This window comes from Sinohyriopsis cumingii, chromosome 3 (assembly GCF_028554795.1).
Source record: "Sinohyriopsis cumingii isolate HCF-2022 chromosome 3, ASM2855479v2, whole genome shotgun sequence".
Taxonomy (NCBI): Eukaryota; Metazoa; Mollusca; class Bivalvia; order Unionida; family Unionidae; genus Sinohyriopsis; species Sinohyriopsis cumingii.
The window spans coordinates 146,945,413-146,963,098 of record NC_142963.1 but is presented as its reverse complement, the minus strand read 5'-3'; the positions used below and the strand labels follow the sequence as shown (position 1 = coordinate 146,963,098).

The window sequence follows — 17,686 nt, the reverse complement described above, 5'->3', positions numbered from 1 at the left end:
CTCTCTCTCTCTCTCTCTCTCTCTATATATATATATATATATATATATACACACATACACACACACACACCAGTACAAGTTTCAGATTTTATGTTTGGAAGTTATCACATATATTAATAGTGAATGTTTTATTATATGGTCATCACAAACTCACAGACATATCAAGTTTTGTGAAAAAAGTGTACAAGTCATGAAAATTCGGTTTGTTAAACAACTAATGTTTTTTTTTATTGCATTATTGAACTGTCACAATTTTTTTATATCTGCATTCAAGAAAAAAGACAGCAGACATATTTCATATATGGCACACTTTGTTGTCTGCTTCCATAACTGGAAAGGCAAAATCTTTTCAAATCTTGGGTAACAACTGGTTGGGAACCAGTCAAAAACTGTAAATTGGTCTCATTAGCCAGATGCTCACATGCATAAATGAAATACAATAGGTCACCGACATGATTAATGGTGGCATTAAAAAATATAATAGTTTAAGCTTCAAGATGTCTAAGAGGAAGACACGTGTTTGACTTTGCCAGAGAAATATGTGATACCTAGTTGTTAACAAACAGACATGGCAAGGTATGTAGACATTGTAAAATTTCACATTCCTGAACACAGCTTGATTTACTATAAATGTGCAATAATGACATTTCCAAGCATGCAACTTCCTTGAACTTAACATTTTTGTATTCAGTATGTGAAGAATAAATCTGAAAGAGAACAATATTTCCACTAAATCTTCCATGGTTCTAATGAAAGCTTTAAGACTTACTGGTATCACCATTTGGTCCAATGGAGTCCAAATTTGTGAGGGGATATGCAGAACAGGTAACATTGCTATATCTCCAGAATTCCTGCAATAGAAAATGAAAGGATTGGTACATAACCTACATAGTTTTTCAAGTAACCATACTAATGTGGAAAAGGTCAGCTGGTGAAAACTATAAAACTAGTCAAAAATATTATCAACAAGGAAGTTGTCACTATTTGCTCTCTTTTTTATTTGATGTTTGCAGAGTGAAAATGTGTGAATAGGCATGGATGTAGCTGTGTTTCATGGCATATTAGCACAATAATAGCACATTATTAGCTAATATTAGCACAATAATAGCACATTATTAGCTATATGGTGCAAACCAAAGGCAAAGTTACAATGATGCAAAAGCAACCACACAAAAATCTAGGAAGACAAACATAAAGTACAACAAGATAAACTATAAAATATAAAGATGTTAAAATGGATGTAAAGACTATGTCCCATGTGAAAGAGTTTACATGTATAAGGTTGACAGTTATAAAATGTTATATTAATAGGTCAAATATCAATGGTTCTGATATGGTTAACAAACCAGTCAATGGCTGAATGAGTTGCAATTACATGTTTGAAAACTGAAAAAATGTCCATTTGATTTCATATTTTCCCCACATTATGACTTCAAACATTCAATGACAGAACAGAAACACATTTGCAGATGTCAACACGCTGCTCCATCGCTGTTGAAAACTGATGTACTTCATGTAGAATTGTCACAGATAAATCCAGTCCATAATCATGATATTTCATAGAAAGGACAAAAATACTAAACTCTGTTCATTTCACATCAAACGAAAAAGTTGCTGAAATGCTAATTCATTCACAATATGACTCCAAATTTGAATTTTAAGTTGATCAAAATGCTATTTTCTTTCGAAACTTATGTCTAGCATGCAACTAAGTTCAAATTTATCTGGGTGGAGTTATGTGCACATTAATAATATTGTTGTTATGTAATGATGAACCTGCGCTTGTGTATTTAGTTTGGAATACAGCATACATTCAGTTGCTTTGTTTCATGTAGTGCATTTTTGTTTACATAATTAAGCCTTAGGTAGAATAAAAAAATGAGCATATAATAAAAAGTTTACTGCATTTGTATGGGATAATATGAACTCATTTTGTTGGAAGGATATATTCCACTCCCAAGGTTGTGCAGTATTTCCGTCCGAAAAACTCGTACTTATTTTCCCATCCAATACAGTACCTATAACATTTAATCATGCTTTTTATATCAAGTGCTCATAACAGTGATTCTTGTATCAAGTACTCTTAACGATGTTTCTTTATCAAGTACTCTTAATGATGATTATTATATCAAGTGCTCATAATGGTGCCTTTGTATCAATTACTCTTAATGATGTTTTTTGTATCACTGTATCAAGTACTCTTAATGATGTTTATTATATCAAATACTCATAACAATGCTTCTTGCATCAAGTACTCTTAAAGATGCTTCTTGTATCAAATACTCTTAGTTATGCTTTTTATATCAAGTATTCTTAATGATCCTTCTTATATCAAGTACACTTAATGATGAACCTTATATCATGTACTCATAATGACGCTTCTTGTGTCAAGTATTCTTAATGTTTTTTTTATATCAAGTACTCATAACGATGAACCTTATATTAAGTACTCTTAATGATGCTTACTGTATCAAGTACTCATAATGATGCTTCTTGTGTCAAGTACTCTTAAAGATGCTTCTTGTGTCAAGTACTCTTAAAGATGCTTCTTGTGTCAAGTACACTTAATGAAGCTTCTTGTATCAAACACTAATTGAGATTTGAAAGCAATAAAACATACCGTATTTTCCGGCGTATAAGTCGATTTGGAGCATAAGTCGAATTGACCAATTTTGTAAATTTTCCATCCTTCGTCCATATATAAGTTGATTCGGAGTATAAGACGAGACCAGGTCAATAACGTGGCTTTGTATTTTATACTACCGGTAGTAACTTCCGGTTGCATGAATATTGATGGTATCGTTGTATGATATTCCATATTACCGGCAATCGTGAAATTGCATTACCGATGCTAACATGCTTGTGATTTTACTTCTGAACTGCTATATTTTGTTATCAATTGACACAGCTGAATAAACAATCCATGCTTGTCTTATTATAATTGAAAGCACATCCATGTTGTAGTTCATTTTATTACCTGTAGTTACGAACGTAACTTATACAAACTTGTCATTTTCTATCGTAAGTTTGAAAGTCAAGGACTCCATTAAATCGATTTGTATATTTATATATATATATATATATATATATATATATATATATATATATATACTATTTTTTAAGTGTTTGTTCTGTTTAGACTTGGATATAATTAACATTTTATTACTAATCTATTCAATGCTATACCCCACTATTATCTTTATCAGCGAGTTCGAATACAAAGTAATGGGTATGATCTCTTGTCCTTATAACAAATTTTGTATGGACAATGACTTCAATAAAATGTTGACAGATTTTCATTTCCCTAAAAAAAGCCTCATTTCCCTACTGGCAGCCTCGCTGATTTGACCTATTCTGTCGATTCTTGCCCTCAATCTGGTTTCAATTATAGTCAAAGCGCTAAGCATGTTTAATTACCATGTAAATAATACTGCATAGCCATGTGGTTGTTGTGACAATGTACATCGTAATTAAAACAAGAATGAATTGTTGATTTAGAGGTGTTTATTGATAATGGAATATAGTAGGCTCGTAATACATGACGATTATCACAATCGTCAGGTAACGCAAAATACCGTCTTTTTTCTCTTTGCAAAAGCTACAAATAAAAACCGCATACATACAAGCACGCGCGCGCTCACAATATATCTGATTTTAGTTTAGTTTAAACCATATTTGTTTTAATTATGATATCCATTGCAACAAGAGCCACGTGGCTGTGCATGCTATGAAAAGATTGATCAAAATATACCAAACTCATTAAAATGTGCCCATACTATAGCAATGAAAACAATGCCCATGGCTAAATTCATTATTTACATCTAGAGAAGGGAGTGGGCATCATTTCCTGTTGTACTTAATCCCATTGATATTAAAAACGGGTAGCGTAATTGATGCGGATTAATGATAAAGAACAATGGGGTACCGGCAATATGGTAACTAGTATCGGTAGCTAAAGCCAATATCAAGGTCTAAACAATTCCGGCAACTGGCTTTGATTGTTGTTGGAAACCAAAGACCAATTTATCAACAACCGGTATAATCAAAAAGAAACACAGAATCGTCAGCTGGTTAAGAATGAATATAGGTGAAGTGTTGACATTACAATTTGCTTTAAACTGAATTGCGAAACTAAAAATCATGGATCACTGATGATCTGTGAGTACTGGTAGTCCATCTATATATCTGATTTTAGTGTAGTTTAGACCTAATTTATTTGAGAAACTTTGTCAAATACAATTAGAAACATGTGATTTGGGGGATTCAGTAGAATGCATGATCTACATTATTTTATAAATAATCATAGAACACTCGAGTTAATATGGATTACATCCCTTTGTAGGATCAATTGGATCAATTAAAAAGCTATGCCGGTAATTGCTCACATGTGTCCAACATTATACTGGAAAATCAAATATTAATGGACCAGTTATTTCATATCTTTTTTTTTTAGGAACAAACAATATGCTTTGAATTAGTACAGTACACTATACACTATAGACCGTAAGTGTGCTATGCGGCCCGGTGAAGTTTTTACTGGTACGGTAAATTGTTTTCTTTTATTTTATGTTTGAGAAATAAAAAAAAACATGCAGAATGCAAAATAAATAATGACAAAACTTACAAATATAAATGCAGTCATATTAGTTTATGACAATTTATTGACATAGTAATTTAACATGAATTTGTAATTCTATGTGACCTGTTTTCGATTATGCCGATTAAAGAGCAATGTCAATAGCATACCGGAAACTGTAATCCATATATAAGTCGATGCAATTTCAATGACACAATCCATATATAAGTCGATTCGGAGTATAAGACGAAGACCGAACTTTCAAGTAAAAAAGTATCGACTTATGCGCCAGAAAATACGGTAATTTGTTCTTTCATACCTATGTTTTTGTTAAATGTGTAAATGACCAGGTAGAAACTAATCTTGTTTCGGGTATAAGACACTATGATCAGGTGGTCTTCGTAATTCAGAAATTGGATAATCAAAGAATTAAGACTTATATTATGGAAGCTAGACTTATAAATTATATGCAGATACTCTCATATGGGAAAAAATAAGCTTCTAATTGATATTTGCATTGTAACTTAGTGGCAGTGATTGTAAGAAAACTGAGGCTTGGGTATTTCCCTGGCCAGTTTTAAATGAGAACAAATCTGTAGGCTGACCTTTAGAAAAATTTAAAAATTGCTTTATCTGAAAATATTACAAGTGTTTTCTTGGCCTGACAGTTTACATTTTACTTTGTACAGTGACCATCTTACAATCGAACACACAGAGTATATAAATGGCTGTGACCTTCTTTTCCGTTGTTGTTGTGGGGTTTAACACCATATTTCAGCACATGATAGGCTATGCATGGCGGCCAGTATTAGTGGTGGAGGAACAACCCGGGAAAACCCCAGGAAGAACCACGACCCATGAGAAGCTACTGGCAAGCTTTCTCACATACCCACGTTAGCCGAATCCGAGACTCGAACCCACGCAGACAGAGGTGAGATGGCAATGATCTGTAACGGAGAGCACTTTAGACCACTCGGCCACTAGGGGCCCCTTCTTTTTCATAGTCAATCATATATTTTTACATTTTCTGACAACTTTTCCCATAATAATAATAATAATAATGACTTTATTTAAAGAGGGTAACACAATTAGCTAAGAACTAATCTACCTTGAGGCCCTCATACAAAGGAATTTATTTATTTTAGCTGCATCTCTGAAGCCACTGGATATACTGGGTTTGGAAGAAGGCAATAGAGTGGGCATTTCTAATCTCAACTGGAATACTATTTCAGAGCAGAGTTCCAGAGTATTGGAAACTTTTTTTAAATAACTCCTTATTTGGTTTGGGAATTTTATACTGTTTGGTAGACATGGATCGCAGGTGGGGAGTATTTACAGGTAGCCTATACTGGAATAGTGATTGTAAATATTCAGGAGCACCTTTATGTACATTAATTTGGCTTTTCTCAAAAAGATTCAGTCTTTAATAGGTAATATTTTTAACTTACCAGCTAAATTTTCCTTGCTTTCTTTCTTGATTGATATTAGCCCAAAAGCTCTTTTTTGAAGATGTGCCAGCTTTGCTATGTTTTTATCATTTGAATTACACCATACTGTATTAGTCTAAATAGGGTTGTATGTAACTGTTATAAAATAGTTTTCTGTGCCTTTCAGGGAGAAAATATCTTATCCTACTGAGAAGCCATAAACTTGAATTGACTTTTTTTACTGATGTGTTTGATATGTTCAGTCCATGATAGGTTATTATCTACCAGAACACCAAGTAGTCTATCATGACAGACCATTTGCATATTTGTATCCTTCCATGTCATAGTTCATCACTATCATGATTTGTCCTTTTTTGCCATGTTGAGATAAGTAATATTTTAGTTTTACCAGTGTTTACCACCATGCCATTGCATGTGCACCAGTTTTCGAGTTTGTTTAGTGCATTCTGTAAAGAAATTTCCAGTTCATGCTTTGTTTTGAACGTCTGACAATACCGTGTCATCTGCACAGAGATCTGTGGACGATATTGAGTCTCTTAGTAAAAGTGGTAGGTCATTAATAAATAAAATAAATAGTAATGGACCTAGAATTGAGCCTTGTGGTACTCCATATCTAATTGTTCCAGGTTCAGACTGAACATCTTTTATGTAAACATGTTTTGTTCTCTCACTAAAGTAAGAAGTAAACCATCTAATTGTTCTTTCATCACATTGGTAGGTTTTCAGTTTCTTCAAAAGGATTTCATGATCCACCATGTCAAAAGCTTTCCTGAAATCTACAAATACTGATCCTATTATTTTACCTTGGTCAAGTAAACTGACATTAATCTCATAATCAGGTCACATGATATACATAAAGGATGCCTCAATAGATAAAATTTTGTCCCATTTTTCTGACATTAATCACCAGGGTAATTTGTTAGTTCAATATATATGATAACCATAAGAGACTGAAACTTATAGTACAGTCATTTTTCAGTAGTGTTTGATATCCTTCATTCAAGTTTCTAATGAATTTTATCCACACATGCAAATGTTAAAACATTTCTGAAGTTCAAATATTCTTGAGTCATATGTATCATGTATGTATACTATCATCAAAGCATTTAATTCCCAAAATTTCTAGATTGCAAAAAGTACAAGTGAACATATTACTGGACCTAATCAGACTGCATAAATTATATGCAATGGTAGACTTGAATATATACTTTTGACATGAAATGTCAAGTGAACAGAATACTGGACCTTTTCTGATGGCACTTGTAGCTATATGCAATAGTAAATCTGAACCTTCAATGTCCTACTCATCTGCGAAGTGAACAAAATACTGAACTGATCTGGCAGTGCAAAATACAGTCTTCCCTCATGAGAAAGGTGCTTCAATGTAATAGTTTTATTTGGTGGGTAGGGTCATAAATCCTAATACATAACAGGAATACATGTACTACATAATACTACATAACAGGAATACATGTACTAAATGTAATGCACTCCAGTATTAAACTACCTCATATATGACAGTACATTCATTTTGGTCCCATTAACTGTTGCAGTGTTACAGTGACAGACAACTTTATAATGCACCCCAGGATAAGACCACCTCACATATAATGAAGCACATTGTTATGGGTCTTATAAACAGTGTTAAAGTGAGAGACAACTGTATATGTACCCTAGTACAAGACTACCTCACATATAATGAAGTACACTTGTATGGGTCCTATGTACCGTGTTATAGTGAGGGAAAACTATATTCTGTACGTCAGTACAAGACCACATTACATATAATGAAGTACATTTTAATGGTTTCTATTAACAGTGTTGTAGTGAGGGCCAACTGTATAATGAACCCCAGGATAAGACTAACTCACATATAATGAAGTAAATTTGTATTGGTCACATTTACAGTGTTATAGTGAGGGACAAATGTATATGTACCCCAGTATGATTACCTCACATATAACGAAAATACAATTGTATTGGTCCCATTAACATTGTTATAATGAGGGACAACTGTATACATACCCCAGTATAAGACTATCTCACATATAATGAAGTAAACTTGTATGGGTCCCATTAACAGTGTTATAGTGAGGGGCAACTTTATATATACTGCAGTATAAAACTACCTCACATATAATGAAGTAAACTTGTATTGGTCCTATGAACAGTGTTATAGTGAGGGACAACTGTATAGTATGTACCCCAGAATAAAACCACCTCACAAATAATGAAGCACACTTTTATGGGTCCCATGAAAAGTGTTAGAGTGAAGGAAAACTTATCTTCTATACTCCAGTAAAGGACCACCTCACATACAGTAAAGTACACTTTTATGGGTCCTATTAACAGTGTTAAGAAATTTGATCACAGTATAATTTATCCCATTATAAGATTGCCTCACATATAAGACAGTATATTTTTATGGATCATACATTCCAGAGTATTGGAGTGAGAAATCACAGTATGATGTACCCCAGTATAAGACTACCTCACATATAAGACAGTATACTTTTATGGGTCCCATAATGTGTTAAAGTGAGGGACAGCTGTATAATTTACCCCAGTATAAGATTAACTAACATATAATACAGTATACTTTTATGGGTCCCATAAGCATGGTGTTAAAGTGAGGGACAACTGTATAATTTACCCCAGTATAAGACTACCTCACATGTCAGACAGCATACTTTTTTGGGACCCATAAACAGAGTGTTAACATGAGGGACAACTGTATAATTTACCCCAGTATAACATTATCTCACATGTAAGAGAGTGTACTTGTATCCCATATATACTGTTAAAGTGAGTGACAACTGTATAACTGACCCCTGGAGTATAAGACTACTTCACATGTAAGATAGTACACTTTTATAGGTCCTATAAACTGTATTAAAGTCAGGGACAACTGTATAATTTACCCCAGTATAACATTATCTCACATGCAAGATAGTACACTTTTATAGGTCCTATAAACTGTGTTAAAGTCAGGGACAACTGTATAATTTACCCCAGTATAACGTTATCTCACATGTAAGATAGTACACTTTTATAGGTCCTATAAACTGTGTTAAAGTCAGGGACAACTGTTTAATTTACCCCAGTATAACATTATCTCACATGTAAGATAGTACACTTTTATAGGTCCTATAAACTGTGTTAAAGTCAGGGACAACTGTATAATTTACCCCAGTATAACATTATCTCACATGTAAGATAGTACACTTTTATAGGTCCTATAAACTGTGTTAAAGTCAGGGACAACTGTATAATTTACCCCAGTATAACATTATCTCACATGTAAGATAGTACACTTTTATAGGTCCTATAAACTGTGTTAAAGTCAGGGACAACTGTGTAATTTACCCCAGTAAATGAGTACATCACATATATGACAAAACACTTTGATGGGTCCCATGAACAGTGTTTCAGTGATGGAATACAGTATGATGTAGCCCAGTATTGTTGTTGTTGTTGTTGTTGCAGGGTTTAACGCCATTTTTCAGCACAAGATAGGCTATACATGGCGGCCAGTATAACTGGTGGAGGAAGAACCCTGGAAAACCCCAGTTAGAACCACCGACCCACGAGAGCCCAATATTGAAAAGTGTTGTAATGAAGGATCACTGTATATAAAGCAGCGTATTTAGGTCTACATTGTTTCCAGTAGCTAAAATTAAAATTAAAATCTGCTTCAGGGCCAATCACTCTATTATTCTTTTACCATGAACAACTGCTTATGGGGCAGTTACTCCATCATTCTTTAACCATGAAAATCTGCTTATGGGGCAATCACTCCATTATTCTTTTACCATGAAAATATGATTCAAAATACTAATGAGATTGGACTGAATACATGTAGCTATAACATTCTCTTTTTTAACCCATGAAAATTCTGCTTTATCCATTCTTCTTCTTGAGGGTAAATAGTTTAATTTTTTTCAGGCAGAAGGTTACATTTAATACTAAAATAAGTAATTTGTATATGTTATTTACTCTTAGCGTACCAGCTATCACAGCCAATAATACATTACATTTTGATTGATCTTCTGTGCTACTAACTGACACAGACTGATAAAGCAATTTGCATCACTTATCAATGATGCCAACACAATATGGCTGGACCTTTATGGCAATTAAACCGTTATCTGCAACATTGAACAACTCCAGTTAATTCCAACTGGCTGCAGAGTTTCCCTGTTAATCAATGATACTTATTGATCAGGATGGCAAACAAGCTTGTTGACTACCACTCTCTCCTGAATCCAAGTACAAGTGCAAAAAGCCTGCAATGCATATTCAAATACAATATTATGCAATTATTTCTCTGAACCAGTGCCTGGCAAGATTTTTTTTACAGGGAATGATGGAGTGGAAGGTGCCATGGGGCATCTCTAGGGACACTTTCTATCACAAAGAGGCATTTTATTCACACAAAACAATTCATTATCATCAATTGATATCGTGTCAATTTTCACAGACATAATTATAACAAATAAATTACAAAAATGAAAATGGTACAATATTGTACCTTAACTAGCAGAGTTCAAATAGGTTTTCCTTAATAATTGCATCCATTTATTATGCAAGTATTGCAAAGATTAGAGGGGGTGAAAGCCCTGAAGCAGAAAGGCTAGGGTTGTGTACCATTTTTTTCGTCTAGAATAGTGTGATGAACTCAGTTATGAATTTTAACGAAATGCTTGTGTAAAGGAATAACATTTTTGAGGAATTGCTTGAGAACCTTTAAAAAGTACTCAAACGACTAATGCTCAACTGCCAAAAATGAATCGTTATAAATCCACGAGAAGTTAATTAACTTTCCACCATTTTTTTACTTTTTATGTCAAATTATTCAAAATGTGGCATTGTGGAAATGCTCCAACATGATAAATACTTTTTTAAAATAAAATATCCATCTATTTTCATACTTGTTTAAATTATCATGGTCACAAAGGCCAATGCAATACAAAATTTGTTGACATGATCATCACCCAATAAACCTGATGTCATGAGAAGATTATTGAATTGATCTCTAACAGTCTTACGATATATCCAAATACCAAGTTTGGTTAAAGTCCATAATTACCATAGTTTTAACCTGTTTATTCAAAAGCCCAAGTTATGATCACTGAACTGGCATGGACATAATAGGTACAGTGTATTCACATTATATCCATAAACATGTTTTGGTAAAAATTCTTTAATATTTTTGGTATGTTATCATAGTCACAAACCATTACAGATTCTATCAAGCTATCACTGATATCTCACCTTTCTCTGCCTAGGTTCAAGTCTAGGTTCATGTGGGTTTGTGAGAAACTTGCTAAGTAACATCATGTGGGTCAGTGGTGTTCTCCAGGGTTCTTCTTCCACCAAATATACTGGTCCATGTATATCCTAATGTGTGCTGAAAAATGGTGCCAAACCGAAAACAACCATCCAACCTATCCCCCTCCCACCCCACCAATGAATCTAAAGGTCTAAATCTTAATGGAAACGCAAAGCAAATTATCTGATCAAAATCCATTGGCATATCAATCACTGTATTCTATTCATGGTCCTATCAATTTTCTATTTTCAGACAAAATGTCTGATTGGTTTGGAGTTTTTTCTTCTCTTAACTATATTGTCTTATCAATAAATCATTTTAGTTATCTAAAGTTTTACTCCTAATGTCAGAAATTCATGAAATCATTTGATTTATACTATGGCCAAAACTTATCATTGTGCGATTTGTCCCAATACTAACATAACATTGATTTCAAATACAGAGCCATACTTCCACACTAAAGACAATTTAATATACACTCTCAAACTCATTAATCCTCCTTTTAGAGCGATTTTATCTGCAAATTGTGAGATTAGAACCGATTTTCCAATTATGCCCCCTGCTGAGATAAGACACATTGTACTGCAGCCATTGATACATCTGAGCATAGAATTTCATATTGTCACTTGAACAGCTAGTTTTGGTATTTGCTGTATTCAAATAGATGAAATGTTAAATACCGTTCACTTTATAAATAAAGCTAGAGCATAAATAACATAATGTATATGGTCACATATACTGCAAAATGCATAGGCCCAGATCTGTCATTGCATAATGTGCTGGCATATCTGAGTTTATGCACCTTGTTAGTAATAATCAGTAGAAAAAACAACACAGGCCCTGATCTGCCAGCATAGTATGCACTGGAAGATTATGGTCTATGTTATTTGCAACTGGACATGATTTATAAGGAGTATATATATGGTTAGGCAGAAAAATCTGCCCCACACCTGTGATGATATTGATTGACAGTTTAAGAGCTGATATCACCTATTCATTAGAACCAGCAAAGATCTGCAGCCAGTTTTGTCTCAATCATCAGTGTACATTTTATACACTTACTTGTTTTCTCAAAGCTGTAGAGCTACTGTTGGCTGAAGGGTTCTTTTGGCAAGAGTTACATTATATTTCCAGATCAAATTCTATGTTGGTGAATTGTAAATCCACATGGAATAGTACAACCCTCTGTCCTGTGGCAATTTTTAATTTTGCACTAGATATGGCTGTTACCAAATACCAGTAAGTGTCTAAAGTGTATGCAGGTGTGTTCCAAAAAGATCTGCACTCAGCAAAATTACACATTTTAATGAACAGGTAACATCAGACCCACATATTGTCCATCAGTATCAACACTGATTTGGGAGGTTCATTTATCAGACAAATATATGGTACAATAAATGACAATGTATATATTTTATAGACACGTTAGAGATGAGCTCAAACATATAGACACAGAAAGCCACAAAATACCTGGATATTATTCCAAAGTGACCCAGTATAAAACGCAAGTTTATGTTACTTAATAGTGTGATGGGCTTGGATTCCATTAAATTAATGGCTTAACTTAAAAATCTATTATAACTGTTACTTAATTTTTTTCCAGTGATAAAGTTCTTATATGACAATTGAAACCTATTATTATTGAGATTTTATATGCATATAGTTTAAGGTCCTATTCTGTGGTTTTTGATAACTGAATGTGACATGCTCTCCCTTGTAAAACAGTACAGTTAGCTGCACTATAAACATAATTATTAAGAGAGAGTTGATAAAATGTATGTCTCTAATGTAAAGGTATGTTTAAGTAATACTAATTCTGAATATGAATTAAACGAGGTTGACACTGCGTAAAGTTAACTAATTTGAAAATAGTTTTAAATTATATCTCAATACTCAATGTATACTGTTTCTTTAATGTAGTCAACTTTTGCAAGATTTGTGTGTGTGTGTGTGTGCAAGATTTTTAACATAGCTTTAACAATATTTCAGTCATATTGCTACAATGTCTACAGTGTGGCAGTTTATATGATGTCTAGTACTTGGGCATCATGCTGCAGATATGTAGCATCATACTGCACAAAGTCACTTTATCCTGACACCATGCCAACCAGTCCTAACACAAACCTTTTATTGCTGAGCGCCAAGCAAGCAACTGCAAGTACCATTATTATAAGTTTTGGGTATGACTGGGCCTGGGTTGGAACCCATAGCCTCCCACATCCAAGGCAGATGCTACAACCACTTAGGCCACTGAAACGGTCCAAGATTTATGCTTACAATGCACCTTCAAAACAGTGTTATAATTACATTATTACATCACTGATATGATGTTCCTTTTTATCAAGGTGCATCACAGTGCCATAAACCTGGGTGATAATTTATGTAAAACAACATGCAGGTAACTTCTGTTTGTTCTTAAATTAAACAAAATACACAGTTTTAATAATCACAATGTCAGCCATGTGAAAGATAACGAAAATGGTAACAGAATTTTTTTTTACAATACCTTGTGAAATTCTGAGCAATATTTTATCACCAGACAAAATTGTTCACACAGGAATTCTGTTGTGGAAAAATGATCTTAATAACTGTGTCACAGTGAACAAGTTCATTTACCAACATATACCTTCCTTTGTGTATCTGATAATAGGTGATTGTCAACCCATGCTAATTGTACTAATTACACTATTATTTTACAGACAATTAGTGACAGGTACTTTTTACTTTGTGTGTTTAATAAGAGTCAATTATCTTCAAAATGTGCTAATTATACCAATTTTAAAAAACTAATTCAGCAATTATTTAATGGAGAATTAGTGACAGGATACTATTCCCTCTAGCTCTTCAATGTAATGACCTTATTTGGGAACATACTTAACCAGGAGTAGCCCAATAAAATCCACACCAACATTTACAGTTTTCATTGACTGCATGACTTCGAGCAGTTCAGGCAGCTTCAAGGTTGCCACAATGTAACATACGCAAATTCAAATTTAATATCATAAGTTTAATGTTTAATTTTCATCATGTTTTCGGTAAATTATAAGAATTAATTTTACTTCGATTCCAATTTTTGCCGTAATAAAGACTTTGAATATTACATTTAACGCTAAGCCAATGAATAGACACAGCCATTGCTGCCTTGTCAAGCCATCAACTCTACAATACCATAAATAATCCATATTCTGTCCTGGCAATCCATCAACTGTATAATATCCCATATAATCCATGTTCTACCTGGCAATCCATCAACTGTATAACACCCCATAAAATCCATATTTTGCCCTGTCAAGACATCAACTCTACAATACCACAAATAATCCATATTCTGTCCTGGCAATCCATCAACTTTACAATACCCATATAATCCATATTCTGCCCTGTCAATCATTCAACTTTACAATACCCATATAATTCATAGTCTGTCCTGTCAATCCATCAACTTTACAATACCCATATAATCCATATTCTACCCTGTCAATCCATCAACTGTACAACACCCCATAAAAATCTATATTCTGCCCTGACTTTCCATCAACTGTAAAACACCCCATATAATCCATATTCAAACCCAATTATCTATAACAGCAAAATGCAAAAGTGTAGAAGTATTTGACTGAAATCCCAAAGTACCCAGCACAGTGGTGTAAGTTACAGTAACCTCTTTTTTGGTGCAACCTGAACTACATTCAGTATTTGCCAAGATGCATTTACATACCAGGTTTTGCAACAGTGCACACCACAAAATGGGAGAAAATTATTTTTTTTCTCATTTAAAATTATAAAACACTTCCACCACCACGCATTAAACCTTATCCCAAAAAATAAAACAATGAACTTTTTAAGCTGCATTTGCTTCAAATATGGAAAAATAAAAATAGTGACAGGCTAAGAAATCTGCCTTATATGACATACAGCCATCAGTAAACTTTCTGGAATAGATGTGAGCTGACAATTTGTCATGGTGGTCAGTACAAAATAAGCATATCATTCCTTTTCTATATTGGTCAGCCACAACAGACCTATTTACCTATCTGCTGCCATTTCACTTCAGGTATGCAAAGTGCATATCGGGGTACAAGGACACTTAAGGGGTGGGGTCTTACACTGATACACCTCATCCCACCTACCAACATTTCATTAATTCATTAAATTATTTCATATACATAAAACTGAAGAAGCTTTGTTTGATTCAGTTTCATGAAATCATATATAGACTAGGGTTTTACTTGAAAAATGGAATAAGAGGAAGTGAGAGAGAAAAGAGAAACAGTGAGAGAGATGAGATAATAAATTTTGTATTGTTGTTTATGACTACAACTACCACAATGATCTACTGCATGCTAAGGGTCCCACTATTAGCAAAGGAAGTAATGCTAAGGGTACCACTATTAGCAAAGGAAGCACTGCTAAGGGTCCCACTATTAGCAAAGGAAGTAATGCTAAGGGTCCCACTATTAGCAAAGGAAGCAATGCTAAGAGTACCACTATTAGCAAAGGAAGCAATGCTAAGGGTACCACTATTAGCAGAGGAAGCAATGCTAAGGGTCCCACTATTAGCAAAGGAAGCAATGCTAAGGGTACCACTTTTAGCAAAGGAAGCAATGCTAAGGGTTCGACTTTTAGCAAAATGAAGCCTTGCTAAGGGTCCCACTTTTAGCAAAGGCAGCATTGCTAAGGGTCCCAATTTTAGCAAAGGAAGCAATGCTAAGGGTCCCACTTTTAGCAAAGGCAGCATTTCTAAGGGTCCCACTATTAGCAAAGGAAGCAATGCTAAGGGTCCCACTTTTAGCAGAGGAAGCAATGCTAAGGTCCCACTTTTAGCAAAGGAAGCAATGCTAAGCATCACAATTTTAGCAAAGGAAGCAATGCTAAGGGTTTCACTTTTAGCAAAGGAAGCATTGCTAAGGGTCCCACTTTTAGCAAAGGATGCATTACTAAGGGTCCCACTTTTAGTAAGCAGAAGAGTCTAATGTAGTCCTGAAACCAAAGTTAGTAGATCATGGGCATTCAGTGGCTGTAACTCCTCTACATGATAATGTGGAATGCTTGAATCCAACTCCATCAAGGACTTATCAATACAAGCAAAATTATATGTAACAGTGTAACATTGACTGGCATGGGCCTTAATTCTGTCCAGAATCTATTAGACAAGACAAAACCCATAAAAGACAAATCATCTATGTCTATGCAACATGTTGACATCAAAATGTATCAGAATATCTTCAATGACGCTTGAAATAATGTTGCTAATGCTAGCAACATACCATATAAAGATATCAAGTTAATGACAAGGGCTACAACTCTGTCCAAAATGGTGTTGATGAGATAAAACACTTAAGAGGCACATTTAGCATTATGAAACAAAGTTCATATGAAACTGCATATGAATGTGTTGACTGGCTGATAGGAATTTAACTGTCAAGGGCCATAACTCTATCTAAAATTGAGATGATTATACAAAAACATAAAATAAGAATATGAGACAATATTCATACCAAAACTGCATCATATGTTGAATGATTCTAGAACTATGATGATTAGATGCAACAGCCCATGTAAATATATTACTTTAACTGTCCAGGGCCATAACTCTATAATATATTACTTCAACTGTCAAGGGCTATAACTCTATCAAAATTTATATGAGTTGGCAAAATACATAACAGAAAAAATCTTTAAGAGGCTTATCTATATGCAACAGGCAATGCACCTACTAAATAGAATTCAATTATGTATAAGCATTGCTGAACTTTGATGGATGCAAGAAATATTAACAGATGTTCAGACAGACAGATAGATGGACAGAAAAAGTGATTCTAATAGGGCTCCCACAACTTGATGCAAGATCACAGAATAAAAAAAAAATGATACAACTGAATACCCTGAAAATCATGAAGATTTTAATGAGGTTAATTAACATAAGATGAATGTTTAAATCCCCCTCCACATGAAATAGAGACCTGCTGAACCCAAATGATACCTTCTCCATAAAGCCGTCAATCTTTCTCCGTAAGTTAGACCAATTTCAATAATATTTAATCTAATATCATGTACTGCTATTATTAAAATGGAAAACATTATGCATTTAAAAAGTTTTAAAATTTTGTTTCGATGCTGTTAATGATGTTAATTATGTTCTTATAATTAGTTCATAAAGTATGTTTTGTCCAGTTCAGTTTCTGATACTGCTGAATGACATTTCCAGACTGCTATAATCAAAATGCAAAGTCTTGATCATTAGGGTGTTTGCAAAAACAATATAGTCAGATTAAAGCATCTGAGGTATAACCTGTATTGTTAGTCTGGTTTCCTGTTAAACTCCCCTAA

At 33.9% G+C, this 17,686-nt stretch overlaps 1 protein-coding gene across 1 annotated transcript in view; it reads right to left on the bottom strand.

Moving 5' to 3' along the window:
• Nucleotides 1-17,686, bottom strand: part of LOC149804089 (transient receptor potential cation channel subfamily V member 6-like) — a 173,669-nt gene that overhangs the window by 87,448 nt on the left and 68,535 nt on the right. Inside the window, exon 6 of the mRNA XM_089954044.1 lies at nt 770-851. Coding sequence (XP_089810170.1) covers nt 770-851 — 82 coding nt within the window. The remainder of the gene's footprint in view (nt 1-769; nt 852-17,686) is intronic.